Raw genomic sequence first — 17290 nt, 5'->3', positions numbered from 1 at the left:
CCTCCTGTAAGACGGGAGAGTTCACAGGGGACGCGGAGGAGGGTTCACTCTCATCACCTCAGGCGCCCCTCCAGCCCTGCGGTCAAGTTGCCCTGCAGTGTCCAAGCACGAGCGCTGACCCGAAGGGCCCCCTCCCTCCCCCCTAGGATGGCATCCAGCATGCAGTGAGGCAAGCGGAGGGAGGTTAGTACCTGATGTAAAGAACGCGGCCCTGCTGGAAACTAAGACGAGAACGAGCGCGGGGGAAAGGAGACAAGAGGAGAACATCACCGACAGTTACAGGCACCCCTGTCTACGCCCTGCTTTCCACCACCACCCCTCCCCAAATTCCTCTCTCCTCTGGGCAGCTGAGCCGCCCTCCCTGCCTCCTCACCGCCACTTTCCATGCCAACCCGACCTAGGCATCTCTTATAAGCTGGCGGCTGGCTCCGTCGGGCTCCTTTCCCCAACCCTCATCCCCACCTGGCACAGGCCGCAGATGCACTCCTGAGTCAGTGGCGCCTGCAGACCGAGTCAGCCTGCAGGGCTGCTTGTGCCCTTGCCAGCCCCCGAGCCAAACCGAAGAACCTGTTTGGCAACACATCAGAAGAGGCTTGGCTGACACCTTCCAAGAGAGTCCTGCAGCTCCCAGAGCCGCAGTCCCCGGTGGGCTGTCGCTGCCTTCTTACCGGTCGAGGCTGGGAAGGCGTATTCATTTGGGTAGCTTGTGCTGGGTTAAAAACCACAGGTGCCGCCTGGCCAGGAGGAAATGCTGACTGCTAGGAGAAGGGAGAAGAGAAGAAGCAGGTTAGAAGCTTCGCGGCAGCTGCCCCAAACCTCCAACCACACCTGAGGCAGTGTTTGAGGAATCGAAAGCCATTGACTCTAAGATGCATGGGAGAAATGGAATTAAAACGGCATCGGTCAACCTGACGAAGGTTTGTCCTTCCCCTCTACAAAAGCAAGCCAGTAGGCCAAAGGCAAGCAAACTACAGGAGCGTCCATTTCGGCTACAAACATAAAATAAAATTGGAGCAGTTAGAGCAGGGTTGAGGGACACTGGCCCTTTAAGGACTTGTGGACTCCATGCTGGCTCAGGAATTCTGGGAGTTGAAGTCCACAAGTCCTAAAAGGGTCATAGTGCCCCCACCTCTGCTAGAGGACCTACCGTATTTTTCAAAATATAAGACGCACTGGAGTATAAGATGCACCGAAATTTTGAAGAGGCAATTTAAAAAATAAAACGTTTTTGCACTCTGCGGGCCTCCCAAGCCCTCTGCACGCGTTTTTTGTGAAAAACGGGGCATGCAGAGAGTTTGAGAGCCTGCAAAGTGCTCCTGGGGTCTGGGGGCAAAATCAAGCAAGAAACGGCCTGTTTTTTGCTCGTTTCTGCCCTCCCCAGCCCCCAGGACCACTCTGGAAGCTTCCTAAAGACTCTGCACGTCCATTTTGGTGAAAGGGGCGAGGTTTCGGGAGGCCAAAATTGCTGTATTCAGTGTATAAGACGCACCCAGATTTTCACCCTCTTTTTTGAGGGAAAAAGGTGCGTCTTACAATCCGAAAAATACAGTACCTCTCAAGCCACGCCTGGGAAGGAGAATCCTTACCTGTGGAAGTCCAGGAGAAGGGGAGGGGTGTGGGGCTGATGGGGTTCCTCCTGAGGGCTGTGGAGCTTTGTTCATTTCACGTGTTGCTGCATAAGGATCCCTTTACTATCTGCAGAGGGGGAGAAGGAGAGAAGCGTCATCAAAAGGAACAGGGGAAGAAGCAGACAGGGTGAAATGCTGAGGTACACCATACAAAGTGAGAGGCATCTGTAGGAATAGCTGAATTATGTCAATTTACCACAAACACTTTTGTGACCTGCCAGAGGCCAGCAGAGCTGGCATCAGATTCGGACAGTGAGGAGGTTGGGGAGGAACATGGCCCAGTCCTGGAGTTTGGCGAAGGCTCTGTGTCGGAGGCAGAGATAGGGCCAGGGCCCTCTGACAGTTATCAGCTGCCTTCGGAGTCAGACATCAGTGAGGCAGAAGAACAGCTGGAGCCTGTTCTCAGTGTGCGCATGCACAGAGCTGCCAGACGAAGGGAACAGCTAAAGAACAGGGGTCGACTTGGGAGGAAGGCCACAGGTGGACAATGAATGCCCCCTCCCAGAGGAAATAAAAGAGGAGCAAAAGGGGAGTGGAGTTTGCAGGAGACCATTAGTTCACTTAATTAGTTCATGACTTTCTGAGTCTCCTTGCCAGGTTTTGCAGAGATCGGCCTGGCAGCTCTCCAAGCCAGATAAAGTCTGTGGCTGTAAATCCTCCCTTGAAAGACTTTTGCTTTGTGAAGGAGCAGAATTCACAGTGCATTAGTAAAAGGGGTTTTTGTCGTGACAAGGAATTTGCTTCATGCTCTCGGGAAGCCTCGATCAGAACAGACGCACCCTCCTAAAGCGTATTAAAAAGGGTATTTTTTCAGAAATCTGCGACCTGACGATGTTTTTTTAAAAAATATTATTTGTATTAAGAAAAAGTGCAGTCAAAAAGTGTGCCCAAGGACAAAGTCTTCAGAAACATCATCACTCAAGGAAAGTAATAAACAGAGCAGGAAGAACATGTGTAAAACAGTATGAAGCAGGGATGAAAGATATGTTGAAACCCTAAACCGATATAGAAACCTTGGGGTAAAATGGTAAACCAGCCCCAGAAGTAATTAGACTAGCCTTCCTTCCTTCCCTTCTTCCACTCAAAAGAAGGAAAGTCATATAACTCTCACTTCAAATGCTGTGGAATACGGGTAGTCCTCAACTCACGACCACAATGAAGCCCGACATTTCCGTTGCTACGCAAGATGGTCACTGAGTTTTCCCCCCATTTCACAACTTTTCTTGCCATAATTGAAGCACTGCGGTTAGTAACACGGTTGTTAAGTGAACCTGGCTTCCCCATTGGCTTTGCTTGTCAGCAAATCGTAAAAGAGGATCATGGGACCCTGGGACTAAACCTAAAACCTACAGTATGAAGAATGCTGGCAGAATTTGGGTACCGTATGGCAATTCTAGACAAAAGGAGTTCTGGGGAGGGGGAGGAGACACGATAGCAGTCTTCCACTATGTAAGGGTCTGCCATAAAGAGGAAGGTCAACCCATTTACCAAACCACCTGAAGGCAAGACAAGAAAACAGTGGATGGGAACTAACCAAGGAGAGAAGCGACCTGGGACTTAGAAGCATCCTTTCAAGGTCCCTTCCGACAGGATAGCAGCATTCCAGTATTTGAGGGACTACCACAAAGAAGAGGAGGTCAAGCTATTTTCCAAAGCACCAGAAGGCACCACAAGAAACAATGGATGGAAACTAATCAAGGAGAGAAGCAACTTGGAAATAAAGGAGAAACTTCCTAACAGTTAGCCAGTGGAACGGAAGTCGCCTTCAGAGGTTGTGGGTTCTCTATCACTGGGGGTTTTTAAGAAGAGAATGGACAAACACTTGTTTGAAATGGTATAGAGATTCCTGCTTGAGCAAGGGGCTGGACTAGAAGACCTCCAGGGTCCCTTCCAGCTCTATTCTGATTCTCTCCACCTGAAGTTGGGTGGTACATACACAATGCTACTTATGGGATATGCTCTGTGTCTCTGAAATCTTGAGAAGCAGATTTTGGTACCCAGAAATGCTACCAAGATTTTGGAAAATTGACTTTGGGGCTCACTAGGTCCCACAGATTTAACTGGAAAGGGATGAAGTATGGACACCAAATCTGCTCATCAAGCCACCTCACCTTGTAGCAATCAAATGGAAAGGGATGGGAGGTGGTATTCGAATTACAGGTAGACGTCGACTATGACCATAATTGAGTGACCTAAACTTCTCTGCTGCCAAGCGAGACAGTTGTTAAGTAAAGTTTCCCTCACATTACCGCACAAGTGAAAGTTTAGCTCGAAAGTCCTACCTAGTACAACTTATCGCTCCACACTTGTTAAGTGAACTGCTGCAATTGAGTTAGCAACACGGCTGTTAAGTGAATCTGACTTCCCCACTGACTTTGCTTGTCAGAAAGAAGGTCGCAAAAGGGGATCAGGGGACACCGCAGCCGTCAGAAGCATGAGTCAGCGTCCAAGCATCTGGATTTTGATCACTTCACCACGGTGTGGAAAAGGTCGTAAGTCACTTTTCTCTGTGCCCTTGTAACTTCAAACAGTCACTAAACAAGTGGTTATAAGTCGAGGACTACCTGTACTTAAAACATCACCAATTTCTTTTGTTTTCTTCAACTTTTATGTTCTGTTCTACCTACCTTCAACTATCTCTGTCCTACAACAGGTGTATCTTTCCCAAAAATGAAACTTTCTGATGTAGCATCCCATCAAAAGAGGCCCTGGATCAGCTATAAATTGACGCTCAGGAGGAATTTCAGAGAATGGAGTGAAAGAGTCCCATATTCCTCCTCCCACAGGAGGGCAGGCTCCTAGCAGAGCGATTCCCGGAAAAATATAATACTTGTCCATCTTTGGCTAAAACAGTGACGCAGTCCAATTTCCATCAGCTGGTTAAACAGTACATACCATATAGCAGTGTTGGCTAACCTTTTTTGGCACCAAGTGCTGAAACAGAACGCGCATTCATGTGCCGGAAACCGGAAGAGCAGCTAACTGGTGCACATGCGTGCGCTGGCCAGCTGGTCCTTCATGCGCACAGGAGCGCACAGAACCTGAAGAGCAGCTGGCTGGCACACGTGCCCAGAGAGAGGGCTCTATGTATCAACTCTGGCACGTATGCCAAAGGTTCACCATCACTGTCATATACACTCTATGTAATCGTGAGTTTCAAATCACAACCACAACAATCTTATAAACGGCCTTCTTTAATTGTAAAGGACATTCGGAGGCATGTTCTACAGCCACAGAGACAAGAGTTTCTAAGTAAGTTTTTTTGCCCCCCCCCCCAACCTTGGCAACTTTAAAAAGTTGTGTGGACTTCCAATTCCCGCCCTGTTGAATTATGGGAGTTGAAGTCCACAGGTCGTAAAACTGCCATAGTTGCCCGTCCTTGCTCCAGAGCAGTGTTTCTCAACCTTGGCAACTTGAAGATGTCTGGACTTCAACTCCGGACATTTTCAAGTTGCCACGGTTGAGAAACACTGCTCTGGAGCGTTGACAAATTGTTGGAAGTTGAAGCCTGTGAGTTGTTCAAAGACGCCTGGCCCAAAGTCACTCATTCCCTTCCTCCGCACTAACTTCTTCCCCCCCCCCCCAAAAAAGGGGAGTTCCATCTTCCTTAGCCTTTTGAGCTGCATGATGGACCAGGAGTCCAAGACGTCAACACCCCCCCCCCCCCGAAACATTTGCATCGTTTAGTCCAGGCTGTCTTTGGGTGCCTTTGCACGTGCTGTGTCTCGGGGGAGGGGGGGAGGTGGATTTCGCTGCTCTGGACACAACTGCACCATCTGCAATAATTCTCCCCCCCCCCCTTTCCCCTTGCCCAGCAGCCAATGTCCCTGTAGTGCATCCTCACACCCAGGTGTGGAGAGGGAGGGGGCCTGCAGCATCTCGTGCTACAGGAAGTCACTGGGGGCTAAGTCAATCAAGAGGTGTCGTCTCAAATGACCCCTGCTTTACGGACCAAAATACTAATCTCCTTCTAATCCGGGACAACAAATGTCCAGGGCAGGCAACCAACCCTTTGGGTGAACGAGCAGGAGAGCCGCTCGGAAGCCAAGGCGGGGGTCCCAGGGACGGCTAGGAAGCCCAGGGTCCGGGTACCACTGTTGGGAGGCTGAGAAAGTCCTAAATTAACCATCTACCCAGATTCTCAATCATCCAAGGCAGAGTTGTCTCTAAAATAACTATATACCCCCCTCTCCATCATTCCCCAGGAGGCAAAAGGAACTTCTGAAGATCACAAAACAGGCAGAGCAGTAGAAGTATAACCATGGGGCACCCCCCCATTCCCCGCTTTCTACCCAAGTTATGCCACCTTGCACAAATGAGCTCTTGGGAAAGGCCAAAGAGACTTTTTTTTTTAACCACAGGCCCAATCCCCACCAATACGTTTGCAAGACACACAAAAAAAAACAGAAGGAAAAACAAAACTGCTTTGGAACTTATTTTCCCACCCCTTTATTACCCACCCCTCCTCCCCGAATCCTTCGCCCCAAAAAGAAAGAGGCTCTTTGGGAGGAAAGCAGCCTCCTTATCCCATTCCTAACTCAAGGCTTGCACCGAATAAGAGCCGCAGCAGAAGCCAGCAAGGAGAATAATACTCACCCCCAAGGAGGAAAACCCCAGGCCGGATTTTTGCAAGCGGTGGAGACTTTTCATCTGCCTGAGTTTCCCGAAAGGGATCGGTGGGGAGAAGAGGGGAGGGGAGGGGAGGGAGAAGGGGGAAGAAAAGATCAGCCTGCAAACCGGCTGGTGCATGGCACGGAGGTCCTCCGGTCTCGCCAAACATGGGCAAGGCAGGGGACAGCCCCCCGCCCCCACCCTGGGAAGGCCGGGAACATGAGTGCCGGGGAGCTGCCGCTGGTGCTGCTGGCGGTGTCAGATCGCAGAGTCTGCTGCACTGCAGAGACATAGAGAGAGGAGAGGAGATGAGACGAAGGAGAACCAGGGATACCTCAAAGCCCCACCCAGTCGCAGCAGCCATCCGGTCTGGTTCAGCACTGCCCAAACCAGTTGGGAGGAAGCCTCACGCCCAAGTGCCTGAGTCACCAGCTCCAGCAGCGGGAGGGAAGAGGGCTGGCAGCCGTAGGGCTCACATTAGCCCAGCCAACACCCGTCCGGGTGCCCACAGTGAGCACCAGAGAAAGGCAAAGGGAAACTGGATGAGGTGCCAACACCGGGCGCTTACGCCCACAGGAGGCCTGCCCTCCCTCTCTCACCAGGGAACATGCCCCATCTCACCTCCGCTCCGAAGGGCAGAAGAAGCAGAAGGTTGAGGAAAGGGAACTGCCGTTATCTTAATCAGCTGCTTGGGGACAGTTCATTCAGTTCATATGGTCATCCCCCCCCCCCAAAAAAAAAAGACTTATGGCCGTTTTCCATGCTTACGACCGTTGCAACATCCCCGTGTGAAATTCGTCACACGGTCAGCTGGATGTTTAGACTGGATTGGGCAGTGCTGGTGCTCCTTGGGCTTACGAAGGTTCACTTAGTGACTTAATACAATAGTAGAGTTGGAAGGGACCTTGGAGGCCTTCTAGTCCAACCCCCTGCCTAGGCAGGAAACCCTATACCGTTTCAGACAGATGGCTATCCAACATCTTCTTAAAGACTTCCAGTGTTGGGGCATTCACAACTTCTGGAGGCAATTTCTGTCCCACTGATTAATTCTTCTAACTGTCAGGAATTTTCTCCTCAGTTCTAAGTGGCTTCTCTCCTTGATTAGTTTCCACCCATTGCTTCTTGTTCTACCCTCAGGTGCCTTGGAGAATAGTTGGACTCCCTCTTCTTTGTGGCAACTCCTGAGATATTGGAACACTGCTATCATGTCTCCCCTAGTCCTTCCTTTCATTAAACTAGACATACCCAGTTCCTGCAACCGTTCTTCATATGTTTTAGTCTCCAGTCCCCTAATCATCTTTGTTGCTCTTCTCTGCACTCTTTCTAGAGTCTCCACATCCTTTCTATATCGTGGCGACCAAAACTGAATGCCCTATTCCAAGTGTGGCCTTACCAAGGCCTTATAAAGTGGTATTAACACTTCACCTGATCTTAATTCTATCCCTCTGTTGATGCAGCCTAGAACTGTGTTGGCTTTTTTGGCAGCTGCTGCACACGGCTGGCTCATATTTAAATGGTTTGAAGTTATAACGGCATTGGGGGGAAAAAGTGTGGCTTATGAATGTTTTTCACACTTACGACCGTTGCAGCATCCCTGTGATCAAACGTCAGCTGCTCGGCAACTGAATTCATATTTATGACGGTCGCAGCGTCCCCAGGGGGGTCACATGATCCCTTCTTGCAACCTTCTGACAAGCCAAATCAATGAGGAAGCCTGATTCACCGCCCCCCTTAACTGCAGGGATTCCCGTAACAATTGTGGCAAGAAAGGTGGTAAATTGGGGCAAAGCTCACATTAACAGCCGTCTCGCTTCGCAACAGACATTTTGGGTTCGATTACAGTTGCTGAGTCAAGGACTACCCGAAAATAAAACAGGGTCTTATTTTCCTTTGACCCCCCCGAAATAAACGATTGGCCTTGTTTTCGGGGAGGTCTTATTATTTTTGAGGTGCAGGAGGAGGAGGTGAGCGTGGTCACCTCATGGCTGCTGCTGTGTTGCAATATTTTCGGGGAGAGCTTATTTTAGTGCAGGGGTGTCCAAACTTGGGAACTTTTAAGACTTGTGGACTTCAACTTCCAGAATTCCCCAGCCAGCTCTGCTGGCTGGGGAATTCTGGGAGTTGAAGTCCACAAGTCTTAAAGTTGCCAAGTTTGGACACCCCTGTTTTAGTGCATGCGCTCAAAAGCCCGATTGGGCTTATTATCCAGAGAGGTCTTATTTTCGGGGAAACAGGGTACACAAATGCAAGGACTAGGGGAAAGGGGTGACGGCAGGGGAGCAATGAATATGATTTTGAACAAATTCCGGCAGACGCTGGAGGAAGGGGCTGGGGGCTGGCGTGCTAGGGGGCCACGGGGTTGCAAACACGAGGACACCGCTCAGCAAATAAACAACAACTACAACCCCAAAAAGTGCATTTCAGGTCATCTAGCAAACAATATAGACCTGTGAGTATTTGGAGAGGTGAGGATATATGAATTAAGGAGGAAGCGTGCGTGGAGAGAGAAGCAATAGCTTCTTCCTTTCAAACGCTCCACTTTGGGCCCAGGAGAAACGGTGAAGACCATTTGCAGGATGTCTCATAATTTACTTTGCTTTAGGCAACATCGCTCTCAGCCTCAGTTATCCCTCCGGGGAAAAAAAGGGGGGGGGGAGTAAGAGCAACCCGGGTTTTCTTTGCAAAACATAGACAGAACACAAAGCACGGGGAAAAATCAGTACCCGGGGCCTAGCCATATCGCAACCACGGTCTCTCCAGGAACTTCGCACGGACAGTTAGCTTCTAAGGACTAAACTGGCATCATGGATTCAACGCATGCAATTGCCGCCTTCAGCTCCAGGTCGGGGATTAAGATCCTCTCTCCCCCAGTGGGGAAGAGTTCCAGAGGCAGAATAAAAAGAAGGGGAGGATGGGAAGCCAACGCAAGTTGGGTGACCTTCGCAGCAACAGAGGAAAAGAGGTGAAGAATTCAGGGTTTGTCCAAGGTCCCTTCCAACTCTGTTTATTCTATTCTATTCTATTCCCTATTCTATTCTATTCCTTATTCTATTGCATTCCTTATTCTATTCCACTCCCTATTCTGTTCTATTTTATTCCTTATTCCAATTCTATTCTATTCTATTCCCTATTCTATTCCTTATTCCTATTCTATTCCTTATTCCTATTCTATTCCTTATTCCTATTCTTTCCATTCCTTATCCCTATTCTATTCTATTCCCTATTCTATTCCTTATTCCTATTTTATTCCTTATTCCTATTCTATTCCTTATTCCTATTCTATTCTATTCCTTATTCCTATTCTATTGTATTCCCTATTCTATTCTATTCCCTATTCTATTCTATTCCTTATTCCTATTCTATTCCCCATTCTATTCCTTATTCCTATTTTATTCCTTATTCCTATTCTATTCCTTATTCCTATTCTATTCCTTATTCCTATTTTTTCTATTCCTTATTCCTATTTTTTCTATTCCTTATTCCTATTCTATTCCCTATTCTATTCTATTCCTTATTCCTATTTTATTCCTTATTCCTATTCTATTCTCTTCCTTATTCCTATTTTATTCCTTATTCCTATTCTATTGTATTCCCTATTCTATTCCTTATTCCTATTCTATCCCCTATTCTATTCCTTATTCCTATTCTATTCTATTCCTTATTCCTATTCTATTCTATTCCCTATTCTATTCTATTCCCTATTCTAATCTATTCCTTATTCCTTATTCCTATTCTATTCTATTCCTTCTCACAGAAACATGTTTGCACCCTAAATAAAAACAACTCCACGGGTCAGAGCAGAGCAGTTCAGGGTTTTCCATCCTAGCATTCAGGAAACATCAAATTCTAAAGCAGAAAAAGTGGAGGTTTTTCCAGAGGCAATTCCCAACTGGGAGCGAATTGCTATGGGCAATTGGAGTTTGCAGCAATAAAGCAACGGAGGGTCGGGCGGGAACCAGGCCTACGGCACAATTATAGGCGGCTTGTAACCTTTTGTCCTCAGTTTCTCTGTTCTTCCCACGTTCAAAATGCGGAGGTTGAGAGCTTAAAAATAAACCTTGGCCTCCTGCAGGATCTACCTGAGGGGGCTGGCGCTAGGATGCTAGTTTCTGCCCCAGCCATCCCAACCATAGAGTCATCTGCCAGCGGGAGTAGAGTGACCCTCCAAACACCTGCACACACCAAGATAGAGAGAACACACTGATGTTGTCATTTTAATACAATACAATACAATACAATACAATAGCAGAGTTGGAAGGGACCTTGGAGGCCTTCTAGTCCAACCCCCTGCCTAGGCAGGAAAGCCTATACCATTTCAGACAAATGGCTATCCAACAGCTTCTTAAAGACTTCCATTGTTGGGGCATTCGCAACTTCTGGAGGCAAGCTGTTCCACTGATTAATTGTTCTAACTGTCAGGAAGTTTCTCCTCAGTTCTAAGTTGCTTCTCTCCTTGATTAGTTTCCACCCATTACTTCTTGTTCTACCCTCAGGTGCCTTGGAGAATAGTTGGACTCCCTCTTCTTTGCGGCAACCCCTAAGATATTGGAACACTGCTATCATGTCTCCCCTAGTCCTTCTTTTCATTAAACTAGACATACCCAGTTCCTGCAACCGTTCCTCATATGTTTTAGTCTCCAGTCCTCTAATCATCTTTGTTGCTCTTCTCTGCACTCTTTCTAGACTCTCCACATTTTTTCTACATCGTGGCGACCAAAACTGAATGCAGTATTCCAAGTGTGGCCTTACCAAGGCATTATAAAGTGGTATTAACACTTCATGTGATCTTGATTCTATCCCTCTGTTGATGCAGCCTAGAACTGTGTTGGCTTTTTTGGCAGCTGCTGCACACTGCTGGCTCTTATTTAAATGGTTGTCCACTAGGACTCCAAGATCCCTCTCACAGTTACTACTATTGAGGAAGGTACCACCTATATTGTACCTGTGCATTTCATTTTTCTTGCCCAAATGTAGAACCTTACTCTTTTCACCATTAAATTTCATTTTATTAGATAGGGCCCAATGTTCAAGTTTGTCAAGATCCTTCTGTATCTTTAGCCTATCTTCTGGAGTGTTGGCTATTCCTGCCAGCTTGGTGTCATCTGCAAATTTATTCCCTCATCCAAATCATTGATGAAGATGTTGAAGAGTACTGGGCCCAAAACAGAGCCTTGGGGTACTCCACTGCATACTTCCCTCCATGTAGATGCAGTTCCATTGAGGACTACATGTTGAGTGCGGTTGGTCAGCCAGTTATGAATCCATCTGGTGGTGATGCTGTCCATCCCACATTCTTCTACTCTAGTAGTAGGTTATGGTCTACCTTATCAAATGCCTTACTGAAGTCCAAGTAAACTATATTGACGGTATTCCTCTGGTCCACTAATTTTGTCACTTTGTCAAAGAATGCAATAAGATTAGTCTGGCATGATCTGTTTTTGACAAATCCATGTTGGCTTTTGGCTATTATTTTGTTTACTTCTAGGTGTTCGCGAATTCGTTGCTTGATTATCTTTTCCAGAATCTTTCCTGGTATTGAGGTCAGGCTGATAGGTCTGTAGTTTCCTGGATCTATTTTTTTCCCTATTTTGAAGATGGGAACCACATCAGCTCTTTTCCAGTCTTCTGGCAGTTCCCCGGTGTTCCAGGATCTCTGAAAGATATAGTTCAGTGGTTCTGAGATCTCGTCTGCCAGTTCCTTCAGAACCCTGGGGTGTAATCCATCCGGTCCTGGTGATCTGAACTCGTCTAGGGTAGACAGATGTTCACTTACCATTTTCTTCCCTATTTCAGTTTGCGTTCCTAATCTGATTTTTGTGGTGCTGTTTTTGATAGGTTGGACAGTTTTATCCCTTTGTGTAAAGACAGATGCGAAACATGAGTTAAATAGTTCTGCTTTCTCCCTGTTGCTTGTCCCCTTCTTGCCACTTTCACCCAGCAATGGACCAATTGTTTCCTTAACCTTTTTCTTGTTTTTTTCATTTTCTTCATTTAGTCTCCAAACTTGGCAAGTTTAAGATATGTGGATTTCAACTCCCAGAATTCCTCAGCCAGCTTTGGGAGAAGAGCCATAGCCACACCAGGAAGGGGGAATTCTGGCAGAGTTCTTCTTACAGGGGGCATTTATAGGAGAGAAAGTACTACCGGCTTGGTCCCACATTTAGGCAGCCAACCTAAATTTTCTGGATTCCCCTTCTGTCAGTCCTTGGCAGTGTATCAGTGACAAGGAACTGTGGGAGCTCCCAAAGATGTGGAGAGGGTCCATTCTCTATCTAGATAAAGGTAAAGGTTCCCCTCGCACATATGTGCTAGTCGTTCCCAACTCTAGGGGGCGGTGCTCATCTCCATTTCAAAGCCAAAGAGCCAGCGCTGTCCGAAGACGTCTCCGTGGTCATGTGGCCGGCATGACTAAACGCCGAAGGCGCACGGAACACTGTTACCTTCCCACCAAAGGTGGTCCCTATTTTTCTACTTGCATGTTTTACATGCTTTCGAACGGTTAGGTTGGCAGAAGCTGGAACAAGTAGCGGGAACTCGCTCTGTTATGCAGGGAGCCGAACCACCTTTCTGATCGACTTTAGTCACTGAGCCACCGCGTCCCACATTCACTACCCCTAATTTATGTCAAAGTTGCTCAAAGCAGACTCAGAAGTATATCAGGAGGACAAAACTTTTCATATAGAACAGGGGTGTCCAAACTTGGGAACTTTAAGACTTGTGGACTCCATGCTGGCTGGGGAATTCTGGGAATTGAAGTCCACAAGTCTTAAAGTTCTCAAGTTTGGACACCCCTGATATAGACCAAGGATCTTCAAACTTGGCAACTTGGCAATTCCTGAGGAATTCTGGGAGCTGAAGTCCACAAGTCTTAAAAGTTACCAAGTATGGAGATCCCTGGTATAGATGTCGCCAAACGGGCACATTAAGTCTCCACTTCCTAGAATCCCTGCATCTGGTGGTAAGGGAAGGCAACTGGGATGGGGACCTGGAGATAACAGGAATGGGGAAGGTCGTTTTTGGAGAGCCCCAAAGTGGAATAAGGGTAGAATGGGGCTCACAATCCACAGCTAAGGTACCCCAAAATCCACGGAGCTCAAACTGCAAAGAGGAAACTAGAATAGTGGCTACGTTTTGGAGGGATAAACCCACAACTTCAACAATTTAGAAAAACATACGGAGGAAGATGGAAGGAAGAGTCCATTATCCCAAGGAAAAGGAATGGCTGAAATATGCTAACGATCCACCAATGTCCCCGTCAGCGACATGACCCAAGTAGCTATTTATTCCTAGACCAAAGTCCAGTCCAGCCTCATCCAAAATGGTCCTTGATTGGCCCTGTTGAGGGAGGAAAAGTGGCATACATACACACACACACCCCAACGGCTGCTTCCCACAAAAGCCAGCCAGCTGACTGTGGTTAGTTTCACACTCCTCCAAGACTTCATCTATTCAAGGTCTTCTGACACAACAGAATTACTCAGGCCAGCCCATTAAGCAAACACTTGAAGGTTAAAGCCTGCAAAAGCAAGGAGGAGGAGGAGGAGGAGGAGGAGAGCAGCCACAAGCCAGGGTCTTCTGTCACGTGCTCAAGGCCAAACTCTGATGCTTTAAGGGCTGCGTACATCGTGAAGACAAGAGAAGATGGAAGGCGAGCAATCACCTTGGGCAAATCTATTGGCCTTCCCCATACAGCTGCTCCTTAACGTGTTAAAATTTCAGCTCCCATCACCCTCCAGAGAGGACCACGGTTGGTTTAAAAGGAAACACAAATCCACTTTTGGACTGCAAGGTGATCCAACTGGTCAGTCCTAGAGGAGATCAACCCTGGCTGCTCTTTAGAAGGCTGAAGAACCTGAAGATGAAACTCAAAATACTTTGGCCACCTAATGAGAAGGAAGGACTCATTGGAGAAGAGCTGGATGCTGGGAAAAACAGAGGGCAAAAGGAGAAGGGGACAGCAGAGAATGAGGTGGCTGGATGGAGTCACCGAAGCAGTCGGCATGAGCTTAAATGGACTCCAGAGGTTGGTAGAGGACAGGAAGGCCTGGAGGAACGTTGTCCATGGGGGGTCATGATGGGTCAGACACGACTTCGCAACTAACAACAACAACATTTCAACTGCTCTTTCTTTAGCAATAGCACTTACTTATACACCGGTTCATAGTGCTTTCTCACTCTCTCTAAGCTATATTTTACAGAGTCAGCATGTTACCCCTAACAATCTGGGTCCTTGTTTTAGCGACCTTGGAAGGATGGAGGGCTGAGTCAACATTGAGCTGGTCAGAATCGAACTACGGGCAGTGGGCTGAATTAGCCTGCAATATTGTCTTCTAACCACTGCACCACCTTTTAAGGGCTCTTTTAAGGTAATGATCAACGTGATCATTAAACTATTAAACCCACTGTGGTCAGTTGGAATAAGTATGTCAGGATTGTAACTCAATTATCAGGCCAAGCAGGTCAGTTATAGTGTCGATTTAAACACACACACACACAAAAAAAACCCAGAAGTGGTCAATAGGGCTAAGGCCTGGTCTACTTTTATGAAACAAGAGGTTGTGTAATTTAAAACAATTACAGGATTTGCATTTGCCAGAGTGCAATCTTATTGCTTTAAAATTCCCCATTTGCAAAACCGCTGACAGTGAATACGAGCTGCCCAAGAACTCACAAAACAGGAATAGCAGTTTCTTTTTTAACGACAGGGCTTAGGATAGCTTCCTACAGTATTCTCCGAGCCAATCGCTTTTGCGTCTATGGTTAATTCGGCCATATTTATTCTTTCGAAGCAATTCGGAAGAAAAACGTTCATGAAATATGTTACTTAGCTCACCAGAACCTAAGGAATCCAAAATTGTGTAAATTATTGTGTTCACATTTCTTTCCCTTTATCCAGCCAGTTTCCCTGTCTCATCAAGTTTTTTTTTCCTCAAATGCCATCACTCTGCTTAACAAATCATTCCCACAACACTGTCAATAATTTACCAAGAATGCATTACTATTATTCTTTTCTTCCTTCCTAGTATCCATCTCTCCCCACTTATGGCTATAATCATGTTGCTGTATCTTTCCATTTATATTATTTTTATTGTTTCCTAGTACAATTTGATAGCTTATTAGTAACCTTGACTATCACTAAGTGTTGTATCTTTTTATTCTTGATGAATGTATATTTATTCTCCTTATGTATACCGAGAGCTTATGTATCAAAGACAAATTCCTTGTGTCCAATCACACTTGGCCAATAAGGAATTCTATTCTATTCTATTCTATTATATTCCATTCCTCCCTATGCTAGCACCAATACAATAGAATACAATAGAGAGCTGGAAGGGACCTTGGAGGTCTTCTAGTCCAACCCCCTGCCTAGGCAGGAAAACCTATATACCATTTCAGACAAATGGCTATCCTAAATCATTTAAATAGTTTAAGACTGTAAAGGCATTGGGACAGAATGTAAAGGCATTGAGACAGAAGTCACTTCTTTTCTTTTAAACGTTATATAGGAACCCCAAAGGTGCTTTTTCAAAAGGCAACTGGACTTTGTTTTTCCTTGAAGACATTTTGCTTCTCGTCCAAGAAGCTTCTTCAGTTCTGTTCTTCAATTCAGTTCTTCAATCAGAACTGGAGAAGCTTCTTGGATGAGAAGTGAAACATCTTCAAGGAAAAACAAAGAAAGTGCAGTTGCCTTTTCAAAAAGCACCTTTGGGGACAACCATGACCTGGATGACTGAGAATCTCCATAGACATTTGTTATATAGGTCGTCCTCAACTTAGAATCACAAATGAAGCTGGGATTTCCATCGCTAACTCACGGGGCCGTAAAAGTGTGGCTGCAAGGCTTAGCAGTAGCAATCCCTTGCAGTCCTGACTGTGGTTGTTAACTGAATCCCACAGTTGTTAGGCAAGGCAACTTCCTGCCAGGTATCCACAAGAAAAATTGCCAATCCAAGGCCTGCAGGTACGCAAGTGGCTGCTGATGGGTGGGCGAGGGGTGGAGTATACACAGGTGCAGGAGAGGTGGGTATGGGAGGGGAGACACAGGGAGTCAGAGAGGGTAACTGGGGCAGGCCCAAGGTGCCACATGGGTTTGGAAGTGGGGGCATGGCATTGTATAAGAAGCACCTTGCAGGTCAGTAGTATTAAAGAGTGCAAGAGGCACCAGGCAAATTGTGGAGGGGGCAAGTAGGTGCATGACAGACACTGCACAAGGGTGCATAGAATTGTGCCAAAGGCACTACAGAAGTTGAGAAGAGTGTGCAGGGACAGTGCAGCTGCACTACTGTTCATTGTGGTCCAAGTGCAGAGAGACTTGGGGAGGTTGGGTGAGGGAGGCATATTATCCCAGTAACTTGTGACATTTCCCAGCCGGCTTCCCCACTGACTTTCTGGGGAAGCCTGCGGGGAAAGTTGCCAATGGTGATTATTTACCATAAAGACACTTGGATAGCCATAACACTGAGGACCAGTCATGACTACCAATTATTCAGCACCATTATAACTTCAAGGGGTTGCTGAATGAATAGACAGACATTGGCACTGAAAAAACAGACCGTTTATTCTTGTTTTTTCATAATTACGACCATTGGTCCCCATGGTCATGTGATTGAAATTTGGGACACGGGACCCCTGGCATGTATTTACGACAGTTTCAGTCTCCTGGGGTCATGTGATCCCCTTTTGCAACTTTCTGACAAGCAAAGTCAATCAGGAAGCCAGATTCACTTACTAACAACGGTAGTGATTCACTTAACAACTGGGGCAAGAAAGGTCGTAAAATGGAGCAAAATTCACTTAACAAATGTCTCACTTAAATTCTGGGCTCAGAATAGAACTCTTTATTGGCCAAGTGTGATTGGAAGCACAAGGAATTTGTCTTTGGTGCAGATGCTCTCAGTGTACATAAAGAAAATTAAAATAGAAGGAAGGGCAGGATATAAATCTAACAAAACAATAAATATTGTATGTTAATGAAGATTCTCAGTCATCCAGGGACATTTGTCTGGAAGTCGAGTCATGCCAACTGGACGTTTCGCTGCTTATCCAAGTAG

The 17290-nt window shown here is 46.6% G+C and overlaps 2 protein-coding genes across 18 annotated transcripts in view; one reads left to right on the top strand and one right to left on the bottom strand.

Moving 5' to 3' along the window:
* The window catches only part of EIF4G1 (eukaryotic translation initiation factor 4 gamma 1), a 160139-nt gene that overhangs the window by 127328 nt on the left and 15521 nt on the right, over positions 1-17290 (bottom strand). For 10 of the 17 annotated variants that reach the window (XM_081953613.1, XM_081953600.1, XM_081953614.1 and 7 more), the window contains exons 2-3: positions 1587-1695; positions 669-758 (exon numbers count right to left, since the gene is read on the bottom strand). In XM_081953613.1, the coding sequence (XP_081809739.1) occupies positions 669-758; positions 1587-1661 (165 nt within the window). In that variant the 5' untranslated portion in view covers positions 1662-1695. The remainder of the gene's footprint in view (positions 1-668; positions 759-1586; positions 1696-17290) is intronic. The other 7 variants (XM_081953611.1, XM_081953606.1, XM_081953615.1 and 4 more) reach the window with 2 other exon arrangements.
* Positions 8491-11099, top strand: LOC309393957 (uncharacterized protein). The gene is made up of 2 exons (XM_081956576.1): positions 8491-8895; positions 9076-11099. The coding sequence occupies exon 2, from the start codon at positions 9151-9153 to the stop codon at positions 10063-10065; it is 915 nt and encodes a 304-aa protein (XP_081812702.1). The 5' UTR covers positions 8491-8895; positions 9076-9150; the 3' UTR covers positions 10066-11099.

The sequence above is a fragment of the Natrix helvetica genome, assembly GCF_964273705.1.
Source record: "Natrix helvetica genome assembly, chromosome: 5".
Classification (NCBI taxonomy): Eukaryota; Metazoa; Chordata; class Lepidosauria; order Squamata; family Natricidae; genus Natrix; species Natrix helvetica.
This window is presented reverse-complemented; position numbering and strand designations above follow the sequence as displayed.

Bases quoted from the DNA above. Each gene is read 5' to 3' on its own strand.
- LOC309393957 (XM_081956576.1), top strand. From the start codon at position 9,151: ATGGGAAGCCAACGCAAGTTGGGTGACCTTCGCAGCAACAGAGGAAAA.